Source organism: Molothrus aeneus, unplaced genomic scaffold, assembly GCF_037042795.1.
Source record: "Molothrus aeneus isolate 106 unplaced genomic scaffold, BPBGC_Maene_1.0 scaffold_34, whole genome shotgun sequence".
NCBI lineage: Eukaryota > Metazoa > Chordata > Aves > Passeriformes > Icteridae > Molothrus > Molothrus aeneus.
The window spans coordinates 3,204,418-3,223,082 of NW_027099005.1; the positions used below are offsets into that span (position 1 = coordinate 3,204,418).

At 49.9% G+C, this 18,665-nt stretch overlaps 1 protein-coding gene across 1 annotated transcript in view; it reads left to right on the forward strand.

Annotated features, from left to right (window-relative positions):
* The first annotated feature begins 640 nt into the window (after positions 1-640).
* Positions 641-18,665, forward strand: part of LOC136570481 (olfactory receptor 14A16-like) — a 223,271-nt gene continuing 205,246 nt past the window's right edge. Inside the window, exon 1 of the mRNA XM_066570947.1 lies at positions 641-1,267. Within this exon, the coding sequence (XP_066427044.1) occupies positions 641-1,267 (627 nt within the window). The remainder of the gene's footprint in view (positions 1,268-18,665) is intronic.

The window sequence follows — 18,665 nt, forward strand, 5'->3', positions numbered from 1 at the left end:
GGGAGGGGTCTGCAGGGCAGAGCTGAGCCCCCAGGGCTGGGCTGTGCTCTAGCAGTGCTGACAGGGACAAGGCTTGGATAGAGAGAAACAGCTCCCAGTAGGCACAACTCCAGGCAGCAGAGAGCCAGACCAACCCTTGGTATCCCATCCTGTCCAGCTGCACAGGGAATGAGTGAAGAGTTTGGAAAAAATAAGTTTTTAACTGGAGAATTCACAAAGTCCACTTTATTTTTCAAGAAAATTTTAAGGGTGATCATGCTTAAATAGAGAGAGGAAAAATTAACAAAGGGAACCTATGTGGTTCCAGCAAGTCTGACTGCACTGCGGCACTGGGAGCTCCGTTTTCCCTCTGAGCTCCACAGTGCTCAGGCTGAGAGCAATGCTGAGGATGAGGCCGGAACTCAGCAGCACAAGGCCAAACTCAAATAAAGTTAAGGAAAATTCTCTCCCAGGAAGAGAAGTAATTTTGAGGGGATTCCAAATAAAACACATAGGATTGATTCAAAAAATTGGTCCAGTTATTCAAGTCTTCATTCCACAGTCCATGATTCCCAGAGTGAAGAAATGTCCAATCTGGCACTGCCATTTTCTTCCTCGACAGGTGTTAATCCTCTATAAGTAACCATACATGAGGCTGCAAATGTCCAAGAGCAGCTCCATCAGGCACTTCTTCCTGCTGGCATTGGCAAACACGCGGCAGCTGCAGCTCCTGCATTTCTGCCTCTTGCTGGGCATCTCCCTGGCTGCCCTCCTGGGCAACGGCCTCATCATCAGCGCCGTAGCCTGCGGCCACCACCTGCACACGCCCATGTTCTTCTTCCTGCTCAACCTGGCCCTCAGCGACCTGGGCTCCATCTGCACCACTGTCCCCAAAGCCATGCACAATTCCCTCTGGGACACCAGCACCATCTCCTACTCAGCATGTGCTGCACAGCTCTTTCTGTTTGTCTTTTTCATTTCAGCAGAGTTTTCCCTCCTGACCATCATGTGCTACGACCGCTACGTGTCCATCTGCAAACCCCTGCACTACGGGACCCTGCTGGGCAGCAGAGCTTGTGCCCACATGGCAGCAGCTGCCTGGGCCAGTGCCTTTCTCAATGCTCTGCTGCACACAGCCAATACATTTTCCCTGCCTCTGTGCCAGGGCAATGCCCTGGGCCAGTTCTTCTGTGATATCCCCCAGATCCTCAAGCTCTCCTGCTACAAATTCTACCTCAGGGAACTTGGGCTCATTGTAGTTAGTGCTTTTCTCTTATTTGGTTGTTTTGTGTTCATGGTTTTCTCCTATGTGCAGATCTTCAGGGCTGTGCTGAGGATCCCCTCTGAGCAGGGACAGCACAAAGCCTTTTCCACCTGCCTCCCTCACCTGGCTGTGCTCTCCCTGTTTCTCAGCACTGCCATTTTTGCCAACCTGAAGCCCCCTCATCTGCAGCCTGAGGAACCAGGAGCTCAAGGATGGCATGAGAAAAATGATGCCTGGATGCTTTTCAGAAGGAATGAAGGACCCCTTTTGTACAGCATAACATTTAGAATATAACTCATTACAGACTCAGTCTAGGTTTTCATATATTGGTAGTGTTGTGGGTGGATAGTTTTGGTTTTCTTGTGATGATCTTGATCACAACATAATCTTATTATTCATCCCTCTTCTATTTAAGTGTTTTCCTCTTGAATTTGACTCACAGATTTTTTAAATTGGGAATTGTGCTCTGTGGTTTTTAAACAAAATAAAAGACCCTGCTTCAAATGCTTTTTCTGCTACCCTTCCACTGAGACTTTTGTAAAAGCTGTGATGCTTTGCAGCACAGCAGCACAGACAGGGAGCACCGGCACGTGATCTTTTCAGAGCCGCTCTTGGCTCCTCCACACTCTCCTTTGGAGCCCTTGTTCTCTGAGGTCTGAGTGCTCTGGAAGCAGGGGGAGCAATGAGGGCTTTTGTGAGAGATCTGACCTCCACCCCAGCACTGCCATCAGCAAAGGGATCTCCTCAGCCCAGTGCCTGAAGGCTTCTGCCACAGTCTCTCTCAAGAACATGCCAAGGGATAGACTCTAAAGAGGCTCATTGTTCTCCCAAGGCTCAGTGGGATCAGATCAGGGTCCCAGTGTCACCTACAAGACACTCAGGTCTGGGTCAGGTTTTGCTTGCGGGTGGCCAGTGCCCATCAGATGCTGAATGGTCTGTGCTGAACCTTCCTGGGGCTCTGCAGCTTGTGCCAGGGCTGATGGCAGGGGAAGGTTTTCTCTACCTCCTCCTTTTACTTTGCAGTGCCTCAGTTTTCCGGGGCATCCTCATGATTTTCAGTGGCACCGGTGCCCAGATCCGTTGTGTCTCCTGAGACATTCTGACAGAGCATTTTTAAACACAGTCCTCCCCCCTGCTGAATCCTCTGACATACAGCCTGTGGAGCAGAAAGGATGGGCTTAGAGAGGCACTGAGAAAAGTGCTCAGGACAGCTGTGAGTGGGGGAATTACACACCAGAGTCACCCATCTAAACTGGCCCTCAGGACTGCGACAGCTGGACAGGGCTGTGTCCTGGGCACTCCTCTGGAAGAGCATTTTGGTGTCAGGGCTGTTGAGAAGGCTGGGCAGTGTCACTGTGGGACCTCTCTCAAACCTCTTGGAAAGGCCAGAGCCATCCCAGAGGGTCCTGGGCACTTGGGAAGGGCAGACATGGAACCAGTCTGCAAACAGGGCAGGGAGGGGGACTGGGAGAGCCACAGCCTGGTCAGGCTCAGCAGGGAAGGGGATGTGGCAAATCCTCCTGCAGCCATTCCAGGCACTGGCAGGACAGGGCAGGGACTGCAGAACCCACGTGGGAGGGAAAAGAAGGGGATGTTGTGTGCCCAGACTTCAGCCAGGCCTGGGACAGGGTCTGCTGTGGTCTCCTCAGAGCCAGACTGGAGAGAGCTGGGCTGAAGGAGTGGAACATGGGCTGGGTGGGAATTTGGCTGAACAGTGAGGGTCAAATGTCAACCATGGTACAGAGTCCTCTTGGCAGCCACGCCCGGGTGACATCCCTCAGTGACCAGCCCTTGACCACCACTGTGGAATATTTCTATTGTCTCTACAATGGCATGAAATGTACTTTCAATTCCTTTGTGGATGCTGCCAAATTGCAGGGAGTCTGTGACTGAACTCATCTAGTTAATGGTGACTGCAATACATAATTGGGCAAGATGACAGAATTGGGTAAATTTATCTTGCTGTCAGGTGCCAAGCGAGCCACAAGAAAGGACAGAAAAAACTCATGCATCAGAAGAAAGGCAGTTCAATATGGAAAAACCCAAATCCAATGATAAAAACCTCCAAACTCAACCAAAAAAAAAAAGGCACAGCAAGACCCACTTACAGAAGAAAAGCAAATCCTTAGGAAATCTCCTATCAGCAGAAAATGTTTGACCACCTTGTGGCAGGAGAAGATTCTGTATGTGTTGGTGCTGTTTTGAAAGAAAAATGTCTTAAAAATAAATTATTCCCTACCCTGCTTGCCCCTCTGCTTGTCTCAGGTGATTGCTGATCATGGTGTGACATGGAGTGGAACATCCCTTGGGTCAGTCCAGCCCAGCTGTCCCATCCCTGTTCCCCAGGAACACTTGCCCACCCCAGGCCCATCGGTTGGGGGGGTTGCAGACGCCTCATGTGGGGCGAGCACTGAGACAAGGACAGGAGAACAGGACAACATTTACTCTTGTCAAGGACAGTAGAACAGAACAGCACAGCCTTGGAGAAACTGATTGAGGATGTGCCACTGGCAAACAGAAGCCACACAAAATGCAAGCAGGATGCTAGCTCAGCTCTGCAAGGCTGACAAAACAGAAGTTATGCAGAACAATAATATTGCCCTTACTCAAAAGGAGGGGTCAAGGAACAGCCACCTAAAAAGGACACTGGATGTTGAAGACAAAACCCAAAGAATCATAAAAGGATTTGTCATAAGGGGTGCGATTATGTCAAATAAATTCAAAGACATGGGGATAGCTAATGGATACGTAATCAGTGTGTGTGATAAAAACTCTGTTCATTCAATGCTCAGTGCATTTGAATGGAGGAAGGATGGCCCAAGTGACCACCATGCTGTAATAAAGAATACCTGCTTTCAAATACTCCAAACTCTCTTCAGAAGTTTCTATCCAGTGGATTTCAGTATCCGTGGTGTCCTTGGCTCCATTATGCCCCACAGTTTCACAATGGCTCCTTGGTTCCATGAGGCCCTGCTGTAGAACAATGGACCCTTGGTTCCATTGGGTTCCGTACTGTCAAAATGGCCTCCTTGGTTCTGCACTGCCACAATGCTCTCCTTGGTTCCACGAGGCCTTGGTGTGTCACAACAGCCCCTTGGTTCCATCAACTGCCACAGTGTCACCCTGGTCTCTTGGATCTGCAGTGTCACAATGGACAATTGGTCACAAGCAGCCCCGCTGTGTCGCCATGAATATTTGGTTCCATGGGGCCCCAGAGTGTCACAATTGCCCCTTGGTTCCATGAGGTTCCACAGCATCACCATGGTCTCCTTGGATCTGCAGTATCTCCAAGGACCCTTGGTTCCACATGGCCCTGCTGTGTCACAGTGGGTCCTTGGTTCCATGAAGCCCCACTGCATAACAATGGAATCTTGGTCCTGTGAGGTTCTGTACTGTCACAATGGTCTCCTTGGTTCTGGACTGTAACAATGGACCCTTGGTTCCACGAGGTTCCATGATGTCACAATGGTCTCCTTGGTTCCCTGAGGTTCCATGATGTCACAATGGTCTCCTTGGCTCCATGAGCTTCCATGGTGTCACAATGGTCTCCTTGGTTCCACATTGTCACAATGGACAATCGGCTCCATGGGCCCTGCTGTGTCACAATAAACCCTCAGTGCCATGAGGTTCTGTGGTGTCACAATGGTCTGCCTGGTTCAATGAGGCCCTGGAGTGTCACAATGGCTGCTTGGTTCCGTGAGCTTCCATAGCATCAACAATGGTCTCCTTGTTTCTGCAGTGTCATAATGGACCCTGGTTCCATGAGGTCCCTAAATGTCACTGGTCTCCTGGGTTCCATGTGGCCCTGCTGTGTCACCACGGCCCCTTGGTTCCATGAGTTTCTGTACTGTCAGCAATGGTTCCTGTGTTCCAATGAGGCCCTGCTGTGTCCCAATGGACCCTGGGTTCCATGAAGTTCTTCAGTGTCACAATCGCCCCTTGGATCCATGAGGTCCCACAGTGTCACCATGGTGTCCTTGGATCCACACTGCCATAAGGGACCATTGTTGGAGTTGGAATAGCTGCTAATAAAGCCCAGGGTAGGGAAGCACAAAGGGCCTTTGCATGGTACCCACAGATGTTTGATTCAGCCGTGCAGTGAGATGTTCAGGGTCACAAGGCAGGACTCCTGGGGGGAATCCAGGTTCCTGTCTCTCCAGAGGAAGGGGCTGATCAGTGCCATGGGGGCAGTACAAAGATGGGGCCAATAGGGGAATGAAGAGGGAGTGCCTGAGAGACAGAGAACAAGGGGAAGGAGCCAATGGGGTCAAACAGCTTTTGAGGGAAGCTTCTTGTGTCTCCCTAACCCAGGGAATGCCTCTCAGAGTCTCCACAGCTGCAGAGTGTCACAATGGCCCCTTGGTTCTTTTGAGCTCCTCAGGATCCCAGTGGCCCCTTGGCTGCATGAGTCCCAGCTGTGTCACACTGGGCCCTTGCTTCCACTGGGCCCCACAGCGTCAGAATTGTCCCCCCTTAGTTCCATGAGGCCCCGCAATGTCACAATGGACCTTTGGTTCCATGAGTCCCTCACTGTTCCATGAATCCTTAGTTCCATGGGGCCCTGTAGGGTCACAATGGTCCCTTGGTTCCATGGTGCCACTCAGTGTCACAAATGCCATTTGGCCCAACAGGGCCTCATAGTGTCACAATGGACTCCTTGGTTCCATGGGGACACAAAGTGCCACAATGGCCCCTTGGTTTCACAAGGCCTCAAAGTGTGAAAATGGCCTCCATGGTTCCATGAGACCCTTCTGTGTCAAAATGGATTTTGATTCCATGATGCCCCAGAGTGTCACAGTGGTCTCCTTGGTCCTCCACTTTAAGAATGCCCCCTTGGTCCCATGGAGCCCCACAGTGTCACTACTGTGGCCCTGGTTCCATGAGGCTTTGCTGTGTCACAATGGCCCCCTTGGTTCCATGATGTCCTGTAGCAGAGCAATGGTCTCCTTGGTTCCACAGTGTCAGAATGGCCCCTTTGTCCCATGGAGCCCCACAGTGTCACTTTGGTCCCCTTGATTCCACGAGGCCCTGCAGTGTCACAATGGCCCCTTGGTTCCAAGGGGTTCTGAAGAGCCATAATGGTCTCCATGGTTCCATGAGGCCCTGCAATCTCCCAATGGACCCTTGGTTCCAAGGGCCCCACAGTGTCACAAGGCTGCCTTAGTTCTACGAGGCCCTGCAGTGTCCTTTGCCTCCATGAGGCAAAGCAGAATCAGAATGGCCCCTTGGTTCCATGGAGCACCACGGTGTCATCATGGTCCCATTGGTTCCACAGGGCCCCTCAGTGTAAGAATGGACCTTTGGTTCCATGAGGTTCCTCTGTCTCAGTAGCCCCTTGGCTCCATGTGGCCCCGCTGTGTCACAGTGCCAGGTGGTTCCATGAGGCCCCACAGTGTCCAAATGGTCTCCTTGGTTCTGGGAAGCCCCACAGAGCCACAAGGGACCCTTGGTTCCAGGAGGCCTTGCTGTGTCACAATGGACTTTTGGTTCCAGGAACTTTCACACTGTCAGCAATGCTCTCCTTAGTTCCATGAGGCCTTGCTCTGATACACTGGACTTTTGGTTCCAGGGGGTTCCACTGCATCACAATGGACCCTTTGTTCCATGGGGTTCCACAGTGTCACAGCTGACTCCTTGGTTCTGTCAGCCTTTGCTGTCAGCAAATGTCCAAAATATCAGAATAAGGCTCCTGAACACTAATTTGGTGTTTCAGAGGGTATCATTTATTCAGGCCTAAGGTCCAACATGGAATAACTCCTAACCTTATGAGGACATGTAATTCTACCAGTGTGTTGCTTATACACCGTGGCTAAATACGAATTACAACTTACCCAATTCCATAAAAACCCACCCCAAGTTCCCAGATTCAGTCCTTGTTTTCTCTACCCCTGCACCCTTGAGCCAGATGTCTTCTTCTTCTCTTCCAACCATCCTTGCAGGGAAAGCAGCCCCTGCATGCCTTGTTCCTGTGCTGAAAGTTCCCAGGCAGGGTAAAAATGGAATGAACCCTTTTGGTATCAGCCCCAGGCTTTGTGTGGGCAGGCAGAGGCAGGCAGGAGGCAGAGCTGCCAGCAAAGGAAGGGCCCAGCCAGGTGGGGCAGCCGGGGGATGCCAACAGCCTGCAGGGACAGAGGCGCAGGGCAGGGACACCGTAGGACAGCCTGGGCTGCACAGGGCACAAGCATGGGCAGCAGCTGCAAGACAGCCCTGCCAGAGCCAACTTGGGCAGCACTTTGGCCATGGCTGCTGGGCCTGGGCCTGAGGCAGGAGCAGGAGACAAGTGACCCTTGCAGGCCTGGGGCCTCATGGCCTCCTTGTCCCTGCTCAGCAGCCTGGCAGGGGCCGCCCCATGCTCCTGCCCTTGGCATTGCACATGCCCACATGCCAGTGCCCATCCCAGCAAGAGCCCTGAGCAAGGAGGGAGGGACAGGATCTGCCTGGCCAGGCCCTGGGGCTCAGGCCTTGGCCCTTGGCATTCCTCAAACACATCCAGCTTTGCTCAGCACCAGAGACACCTTGGCCTTGTTTGTCCACAGCTGTCATCACTGCCTCCACTGTTCTGCTCTAACTGGAACCTGGGGACACTTTCTCAGTCATGATCCTTGGTGGGACCCATTAAAACTTCAAGAAACTTTGGAGTTGGAGTTCTTGAGAAGTTTTCTGAACACTCTCTCAGGGACTGAGTCTGATGTAAACAACATCAACGCCCTGAGAGGCTCATTAAAGTTTTCCTAGTCCAGTGATGGAGAAAGATTTCAAAGAACTTGTAAGAAATACACATTTTTTTTAAAGGATGTATTTTATTTTATTTCTCTTTAGAGCAGAGATGATTGCAGCATTCTGTGATTGATATTGACCCAGGGTCTCTCCTCAGGAGCTCTGCCCTGCTCACAGAAGCTGTGCCTGGAGCTCTGACCCAGTGTGGACAACCTTGCTCCACATTGCCCAGCCCCATCCTGTCTGTCCTCACTCCCCTGGACCTGCTGTGCTTGGAGAGCTGCCTGCACTCAGCCTAAGAGGGGTTTTCACTTTTTGTATTTTTTGAAGCAATCTGAAACTCCTGAGTTTCCCCACTGCAAACAGACACACTGCTCAGGTGTGTGCCAGCCCCAGGTGCCACCAAAGCCCAGAGCTGCCCTGGGCCAGCTGTGAGGGTGGATCATCAGCCCAAGCTGCACTGGGCCACTGCAAGGGGCTGTGGCCACGGGCACTGCACTGACCCCACTGCTGGGTTTGGCTGCCACGGCCACCGTGAGAAATTAAACTGTCCTTGGAAACACTGGGGAGGACAGGGACATACTGGGGAACACTGGGAACATTGTAGGGAAGACTGGGGACACTGGGGCACCCTGTGGATGAAATTTGGAGGAACTGGAGGGAATGGGAATGGACTCAGGTGTTTTGAGAGGGACTGGGCTGAATTGGAAGGGATCGGAGGGGCACTGGGGTTTTACTGGGGTTGTACTGGGGTAGTACTGGGAATGAACTGGGCTGTACTGGGAGGGAATGGATAGGCTGTTCCCGCCTCCGCCGCCTCTCATTTGCCGAGGCTTCCGCCCATCACCACTCACAGCCAATCAGCGCCAGAGATCGGGGCTTGGGGGCGGTGCCTAGACGGCTGCCATATTTTCCTTTTGCCTACAACTCCCGTCATGCCCCGCGGCCGGATACAGCTCCATTGCATCTGGGACTGCAACGCCCGTCATGCCCCACGCTCCACAGAACCCCGGGATCCGCCCCCATCTGTCCCATAAGTGTCCCCTAGACCCTCCAGGATCCCTCAGTGCCTCCTCAGCGCCCATTTGGGACCCCCCAAAAGCATCCCCAGACCCCCTGCGTGCTCCCAACCCCACAGATACCCGGTACAGCCCATTCTGGGAATTCATCTCCTCTCATCCCCCGTGGCCCCAGAGCCCCTCAGAACATAGTCCCGCGCCTAAAACTCCTGCCGTTCCCGCAACCTAAAGAGCCCGGTTAGAGCTCCCCGAGCTCCCCCCAAGGATTCCCGAGCCGTTTAAGTTCCCCCGAGGACCTCAAGTCACGGCTTGGACGCAAAAGTGTCCCCCAAGAGCCTTCCCGGACCCCCAACCGCCGCGTTGGAGCCACTTCCGGGACTACAGCTCCCATCATGCTCCGCGCCGCAGGAAAGCGCTATTCCAGCCTGGACTTCATCTCCCGTCATGCCCCGCGCCCCTCCGAGAGCCATTGCAGCTGCGCCTCGAACTCCCGTGATGCTCTGCGGCCCCGTTAAACCGTATGATACCTGCGCCTACCAACTCCCATCAGCCCCCGCGCCCCAGAGAGCCCCGTTCGAGCCCCCCAAGGGCCCCAAATTCCCCTCCCTGACGTCCAAGGGCCCTCCTGGACCCCCAAGTGCTGCCCCGGACCCCGAACTGGCCCTCAGAATCCCTCAGTGCTCCGTCCAAGTGCCCACCCGGCTCCCCCAAGTGTCCTCCAGACCCTCAAGTTCTCTCTGAATTCCCTCCTCAGACTGAAAACTGCCCCAAATGTGCCCCAGAAATGGCTCCAGGGACCCCAAGTGCCTCCTCTTGACCATATGCGAAAAAAAAGATGATAAAAATGATGGCAAAACGTCCACAAAGAATATTAGTTACCATAAAGAGGAAGAAATAAATACCCAATAGAGCTTAATGAAGTAATGAAGGGAATTGTGTTACTTAGAACCAATGACCAATAATTTTCTTGGTTGCTAAAAGTGTATAGATTTTTTAATATAAATATAAAAATTAGGTAATTAAAATTGAATAATACTATCAGAATAATACAATTCTGATTTTATTAATTAATTGAATTTTATTTATAAAGAAAAATTCTTAAATTTTTTTTATGTTTAGGGATGTCAGTCTCAGGTGGGTGATGTCAGACATGCTAAGGCTGGGGGTGAGTAGCAGGTTGTCCAAACAGGCTCAGCCCAAAAGGGGCTCATTCTTCTCATTGCCCAGACCTCCTAAGGAGACATTCAGCATCAAGATCACCTGGGGAATGCTTCCATCCCCTCTTCTCTGAAATGAAAAGTAAAAAAATATTCTCTTGTCTAAAACCAAAAATCATGAGGTGCACTTTGGAATCTTCCTCCTGAAGAGAACTCCAACTGACTCCAATCACTGCACAAGGCCTGGAGACTGAAAGGCAATGGAAGGGAGACAAAGAGCTCCTGAGGGCTTTCTGGATTTTAATCAGCCCCACGGTGGATTTGGGGCTGGGTCCAGGAGCCTCAGGCACGGAGAGAAGGATGAAGAAGCTGCTCAAGGAGTCAGCAGCAAAACTCCGAGTGCCTTGGAGCATGGCTGGGCCCCAGTGAGGGCAGGGAGTGCCAAAGGCTGCCCAGGGCCTGGTGAGAGCAGATCCTTGAGGCCAGGATTGCAGGGAGCCCAAGGCTCTGAGCAGGGAACTGCAATGCTGAGCAAGGCCTGGCTTGGCTGCAGGAAGCAGAAAGGCCAAGGCCTGAGCCCAGCCTGGGCCAGCAGGGCCTGTCCCTCACGCCCCTGGGCCAGGGGGATGTGAGGGGCAGCAAGGACAAATGGCATCAACCTGCAGCCCCTGCCAGCCTCCCCAGGGAGGCTGAGGGAGAAGCAAAGTGCAGCCCCTGCCAGGAAAATTCCTCCTGTGGGGCCTCCAGAGGCGCTGCCCGAGCCCAGGGCACAAAGGCCTGGGTGCCTGTGGCCCTGCCAGCCCTGCCCAGCCCTTGGCCATCTGTCCTGCAGGCTGTGCCCCTGGGCATGCTGCTCCTCTGCCCTGGCCAGCTGCACTCGCCCATCTCGCTGTCCCCCAGCATTTCTCACCCAGCGTTTCTGTGCCCTCCCTGGGCTCCCTGCACCCAGCGCTGCCGGCTCCTGGCACACAGAGCCCGGCCATGGCCCAGCCTCACGCTGCCACACCTCCATCACCAACATTCTGCCCTGCGAGGGACTTAGCTTTCTCCTCAGCTCCAGCCTGAACCTTCCTGAAATAAATAGACCAGATCTTTCTCCTTTTTAATGCCTCTATTAAAAATTAGCTCAGGTGGGGAGAACCAACAGGTCACGCTCACGCCACCACTGCTCCCAGGAATGGCATGGAGGAGGAGGAAGAGTGCAGCTTTGTCTGCTGCTCTGCAGGCAGACCTGAGCCTTCTGTCCTCACGAGAGCACCAGGAGATTCCCGGTTTTTTGGTTTGACATTCAACATCTTCTTTGTAGCTGACATCTTTTTTGGTTAGGGTGAGGGGTAAAAAGGGTCTTAGTGGACACTGGATTCTGTTCCTCATGTCTAGGCATCACTTCAGTCTCTTAATTCCATGGTGGCTCATTGTTTTTCATGATTTTTCCTGCTAGATTTGGTGAGGGGTTTTCTCATTTGCATGCCAACCCCAATGTCATCCCTTCCTCACAGTCCCAGTGCCATCTTCCAGGAAGCAGCAGGGTGATGCTCTACAAAGGGGAGTTTTAACCATCAACAAGGTAATTAAAGAAAACTATTAACAACAAGGGATTACAACATGAAATTATTAACAACAAATAGTTATAACTACAACTTGGTAGCAATTGTTTTAACTTGTGAACTCTGCAACCTTTTAAAAAAATGGACAACTTTTCTACTCATAACAGTCCCCCCTCTTTTTCTTTGATCAGGTTTAAACTTAAGCTCACATAAACTTGCAATTTCAACTTGCAATTCTATGCAAGAAGCATAGAATTTCCTTAAGTTTTTTATTGATTATAAATTTCTTGAGCACTCTGGTAATCATGGTCACTTAACTTTACCTTTTCTGGTTTCTTCAGGTTAATTTCTTCAGAGATCCCTAGGTTTGTCTGCATGGCAGATATTACCATTTTTAATTAAGCAGAGAAGTAAGCATGATAAAAAGAGCAAACCAGCAAGTGTACACACAGTGAAAAAGCTACCTTTTTCCACCAATCTCCTTTGAAAGTCCATAGGTTATCCCACCAAGTGGAATCAAGTGTAGGAGTCTGTTCTTGGTTACTTACATATGGTAGTTTTTTTATTTAATTTGAGATGTTTCTAATGATTGCACTCTTCATCTCAAATACTGCCTGGAGCCTGATGATTCTGTTTAACATAGATATCAGGGTCCAATAACCCCAGGACTCATCTTGAGCCCAGGTGGCTGGTCTTGATAATTTTTCTTGGGATCCGAACCTGGCTCTTACAATTTTGGATTCCCCCAATTTCTATTGCACTTTGCCTCCTCCCTTTGGTTTTTCTTAATTCATCGTATATAGGAACTCTTAAACTTGATCCAGATTCTTTGGGTAATAAAAAGAAAGCTGGTTTTATCATTCCAATGGTGCAACTGCCAGACCAGTTTCCTGGCAATTTAGTGTATGCTGTAGTACCACAGATCCAAAACAGATGTTTAGGGGCCCCCCCAAAATGTATGCTTAGGTTCTGTTGGACATTCCCAATATTTAGAAATGCCTTTCATTCCCCAAAAGGGGTTTATCCCTTCTTCAGTGTACTCATAAAATTCATATGCTTCATGGTAGATACACTTGTTCTTTTCTTTTCTTTCAACAGACCAAAATCTATTTGGATCTCTTGGGATCCGCTGGGTAGCAGAGTTCTTTACTGCTAAATGCCATTTACAGACCATTCTTTTTACTGGTGTACTGTACCCCTTAATACTAAATTCTGAGTTATTCTGTATCCAGTTACAGATTTCTAATAGCCTTAGATTAATCTTCTCCCATGGCCAAATTTTGGTCGTCTGGGTACAAACTCGACAATCAGTTAAATTTAGTTTGTGGCTAACTTTTTTCACTGAATCTATGAATAGGTTCTTACCTCGGGGTATCTCTAAATGGTCTTGTTCTCTTATTGCTTTTACTGTCTCTTTCTCTTTGACCTGATGTACCAGGCTTGCTTCAGTAGCATCACATTCAAGGCACAACCAGGTTTCTCCTACAGGGCACTCTCCCAGGAGTTGCTGCCTAAAAGTGGTGGTATTCTGGACTGTCCAATACATTGGGGGAGGTTAACACAATTCGGGTTAGAATTGGTGTGGACTCTGGACAAGGAGCTCACTTCTTCCTCCTCAAAGAGGGGTTGGTAGCACTCACTGCACGGCTCTCTTGGGCTCCCCAGAGCACCACCAGCAATTAGAGCCATCATTACTGCTCTTCCCAAGAATCTGGTATGGGTCATCTGGCACGACCGGCCCACCCGGTCTTGCCTCTTGGGGAACTTTACTAAGAAGAAGCTTCCAAGCTCTTTAGAGTCCCTTCTACCGCTTCTCTGGTTAAACTTCTCTTGGTCTGTTCCTTACTAATTTTGGTTTCTCTTAGGGGAGTGGTCTGTAGAGGATTAACCTGGAGTCTTTGGAACTAAATTGGGGGAACTTGACCAGAATTACTTATTAACAGTCTTTAACTTTTTACAAACTTATTTTAAACACAGAACTGTCTTATAACACTTTAAGATAAGGTATGGTTCTGATACCAAACTCTTTTCTTATTCAGTTCATCAGTCTTTTGGGCTCTTCCTTTTGAGAGTCAACTTTAAGTCTTTTGGTCCTTTTATAATGGTATACTCAGGTGAATTAACTCGTGATGTGGTTGACTCCTGTCCTGAGTTAGGGGGTGAGTCATGTGGAATCCAGTCCAATGCTAGGGGGTGAAACTGACATTGAATCCGGCCCAATGCCAGAGGGTGAGTGGTGTGGAGTCCGGTCCAATCCCAGAGGGAGAGTGGTGTGGAGTCTGGTCCAATGCCAGGGCGTGAAACTGATGTTGAATCTTGGTCCAATGCCAGGGGGTGAGAGTGGTGTGGAATCTGATGATGTGGGTCCAACGTTTTCCTCTGGTCCGCACAGTCGAATTAGCACTGAGGAGTACCTGAAAGGGGCTTTCAAATATAGGCATTAATGGTCTACTATGATTTTCTCAAAACCCAATTTCTTGGGTTAATGTTATGTATAATTTGTTAATTTCCCTTTTTCCATAGCTTGCATGTTTCTCTCATCAATTTCTGCCTACTCTGTATTTTGCAAGGAGTTGTATTTCTGTAAGCTAACTTAACTCCCAAAGGGCTATCTTGGGGGTATCTTTTCTAGCATGCTTTTATTCTCCCATTTTTCTCGGCATCTAACTTACTGGTTTGCTGTTCAATTTTCAAGATCTTATCTATTCATCCCCTGTCTCTGTTTCTCACTTTCACTAACAGCTGAAATACCACTTTTCTTTCAACCCCTTGCATCTAAAACAAACTTTTTCCCCACACTGCTTTTCAACACAATACACCTCCCTCCAAGGAGATGTGGTAAAACTTACAATGCACAATCCACATTACCTATACTTTAATTCGTCTACATTCACTCACTTTTATTTCTCATTCACCTTCACACATTCCTTCACACCCTCAAGACACAAAGTGGATCTTTATTGCCAGAAAATCACGGGTCCCTGTAGCCGTCCCTCACCTTGGGGTTGGCCTCCAGCTCTCAGTATCTCCGGGCCTTCTGGAAGGGCCCTGGCTCTGCTGCCTCCGGTGCCCGTTCACCTGTGAGGCTGCCTGCGTGTCACTCACGCTCTTACAGCTACGGCCCCCTCACACACCGGGGAACACTGGTCTGGTTTGCAGGTCACACACACTCTTTCTACTGCCCCCTTCCTACCTGCCCGGGAAGTTGAGGCTGACTTTGTTTGTGACTCACTCTCACACACACAACAGACAACAATAAGGTACCTTTGACTTTCACATCACTTATTACTAGTTTAGTGCTACTGTCCAGTCCTGGTGCTATTGGATATCCTTCTACCTAGCTGTTTTTGTCTAACCTCAGATGTTTTTGGGTATTTTACTATACTTTTTGGTACTTTGTTGAGACAGGACTTATCTGCTCCTGTATCCAACCAAAAATGCAAATTCTTCATTTAGGGGTCCCACCTCAATTTTTACCAAGGGCTTTTCTAGATGTTGCATCGGGTCCCCTAAAGTGTAAAGCACCTGACACCTTTAATCATCACCTCTAAGAACCCTCTCCAAGGCTTCTTGTTCCCTGGCTATTGCCTCATCGAGACTGAGCTTTCTACAAAACTTCCCGACGTGTCCTGCCTCTACACAATAATAGCAGTGTCATTCACTCAAAGGGACTTGAGGTCTCTCTATCTCTCTTGTACCTGACAGTCCTGGCCTATCTTTGCCTCCTCCTGGTGGTGGACCCACCCACCCCACACTTTCTTTAGCTACGGCAGCCATGATTTTGGCCTTGGCCTTTGCTTTTTCTTCGCCTCTCCTTAAATACACTTTCAATGCTTCTCTTAATAACTCATTTCTGTCCTTCTCTTGCCAATCTTCATTTTTTTCTAGTTTTCTCCATATATCTGGCCAAGATTTGGTAACAAATTGGACTTTTAGTAGTACTTGACCTTCTGTGGTGTCTGGGTCTATTCTAGAGTACAATTGGAAGTTCCGCTTTGGGCGATTAAGCCAAGCAGCAGGAGCTTCATCCTTCTCTTGTGCCCCCTCAAATGCCAATTTGGTATTAGTTCCTTTGGGAATTGACTCTTTGATCCTCATATTATCAAAGACCTATATTCCATCATGGCCTTCCTCCCTTCTTCCTGGTTAGGGTTCCAGCTGGGATCTGTCAGTGGCAATTTCTGTTCACCTGATGGCACTTGGGACAGTTCTCTTTCTCCCAAATTCTTATGCCAACCGCCCTAATCATCTGGACCTCTTCTGGGGAAAATAATATATTTAGAATGGAATTCATCTCCCCCCAAGTGTAGATATTTGGGCCTAAGAATTGATCCACTTGGTTGGCTATGCCCACTGGGTCCTCAACTAAATGCCCTAACTCTTTCTTGAATCTTCTCACCTCAGAAGCTGTTAGAGGAGCATTGACAAAGCAAACACCTCCCACTACTCCTCCCATAGGAACTTCTCTGAGGGGAAAAAGTCTCTCTGCCTTGGAGGTCTTGGATCTGGTACTACAGTACGGCCCATCCTCAGACGCCATGCTACTAGTTTGAGGGATATCAGGGTTACCCTGAAATTTCTGCGGATCAGCAGGTGTATTTGGTGATAGCTGTTTACCGGGCAAGGAGACATTTGTGTCCCAACTAGGAGGAGGTAAAGGGACAGCAATAGGAGGGGGAGAAGAGCTTGGGTACATTTTAAGTGGAGCTGGAGAAGGGGTGGAGAATGCAGCAGGTGGAGTAGGCAGGCACTTGTGGTGGTGCAGGAGGAACTGGAGGAGCCAAAGGGGGTGGTGAGGGAGTGGTTACTAGGGGAGATACTGGGTCTACCATAGGGGAAGCCTAAGAGGTAGAAGGAGGAATTTGAGCAGGCGGTAATGAGATGGCAGCTGGGGGAAGAATCGGACCTGCCATTTGAGGTGCCCGAGGAAGAGGATTATAAGGTGGAGGGGCAGAAGGAGGCAAATAATCCAGGGGGTCCCATCTTTTACCAATTCCAGCATCCTCTCCTTCATTCCCCTCTTTCGTCCTCTGTACCTTACAAATTCGCACCCTTCATCCCCAATAGCGTTCTTTAACCAGCAAGCTACATACAATAATTGCTCAGGATCGGTATCTCCTCGAGCTGTCAGACAATGACTCAGTTGTTGGCTCATCCACTTGTCCCTTGCCCCACACCAAGGCCATCCTCCTTGCACCTCTAATTCTGGCCAGACTTCTACACAATACTGGATCATCTTCACCTTATCTAATCCCTCTGTGGCCTCTATAGAATGCCATTTCTCTAACAGTTCCCCCAAGGGGCTATTGGGAGGTATATTCCTCAGTCTCTTGCCTGTCTTTTTACTATTACACCCTCCAATTTTTCAGGTCTCAACAGAAAAAAATCCCAAAGGTGCCTCTACTGACAGGTAATCTCAAGAAAAATTTATTTGCCTGATGCTCAGGACTTTACACTGAAACAACTGCCTGATCTCTAGATTGCCTAACTTTACTAATGTCAGGTCTTATATCTATCAGGACTTGAAAACACGAAACCCTGGCGTAAGAAGCCGGTTCGTGCCTGACTCCCCTCTGTCAGGAAAAACAACTGCCTGATTTCTAGTTTGCCTAACCTTCCAAATGTCAGGCCTCACCGTATCAGAACTTAAAAACAAACCCCAGCTTCCTTCGCTGGGATTTGTGCCTGACCCCTTTGTGAGGACTGAATTTGCCTGCAGGGCTTGTGAGCTTGCCCAAACCCTCCTTGGGACTTGCAATCTGCCTGACTTCCCTCTGTCAGGACTTTTGGGGGTGCGTGGCACTCATACAACTATTTCCTCCACACACCCGGAGGGGGGGCCCTCTCTCCCCCTTAGGAGACGACTCACTCACGCTGATTCCATGCGCTTCCCCCTGTTCCCGGCCGGGCCCTTCGCAGGAGTCCGGAAACGCGGCACTGAAGGGTCCACTCTCGCTCCGAGGGCCCGGCCCTCGTCTCACTCACACACACACTCGTTCCTCTCCTCCTCCCGCCACCGGATTTCTCCGGAGCTCCTCAGTGTCACTGGTCCCAAGCCGATCTCTCTGGTCCTGATGGCCAGCTGTCCTCGAGGTCCAAGATGGCCAGTCCCGGTGTCCTCTTCCAGGGTGGCTATCCCAGACAAACCCCCAGCTGAAATAAACAGGGCAGGAGACTTTTTCTGCTTTTAATGCCTTTATTAAAAGTGATCAGCTCAAGATTGGGAAGCTCGACAGGTCTGCAGTCTCCATCATCTCTCCCAGGGTGACTCAGAGGAGGAGGATCTGGGCAGCTTTGTCCATTAGGGGCAGAGCTGGGGGTCCAGTCCTCGTGGGAGCCTTTTGGGCATGACCCAGATGTATGATCTCTACAGCTTCTTTCTCTCTCTCTGAGTCCTGGTTTGAGAGGATTTTCTGCTCAGGGTGAGGGGCAATGAAGGTTTTCAGCATCTCTGCAGGCCCAGCACTCTGTTCCTCACGTCCAGACATCACTCCAATTTCCCAACTCTATATTGGCTCGTTGTTTTGGGGGTCTTTTCAGTAAGTTTGGAGTAGTAGCTTCTGATGGCATGCTGGTCCTAAGGCTATTTTGCATGCCCCCCTTCTACCTCTCGTCACTTCTCCTCACTGTCTGGGGAGGTCCCCTCCCTTCACTGTCTCAGTGGAAGAGCCATTAACTTAGCCCTAGCCAAGGCCTTTACTGATACAGAAAAAAGAACCATTAAAGACAACGACTCATAATTATCATAATAAACAGGTAGCACTTTAGCAGCAACACTGGTCTGACTAGTTCTTGTAACTTTTTTCTCACAAAAAAAATTCACAGATTTTTTGCTTATAAACACTCCTGAGCCTCTTCCCCAGACTGAAGAAACCCAGCTCCCTCAGCTACTCCTCATGGGCCATGTTTTCTAGAGCCTTCGTGAGCCTTGCTGCCCTTCTCTGGCCACACTCAGCCCCTCAATGTCCTTTTTCCTGAGGGG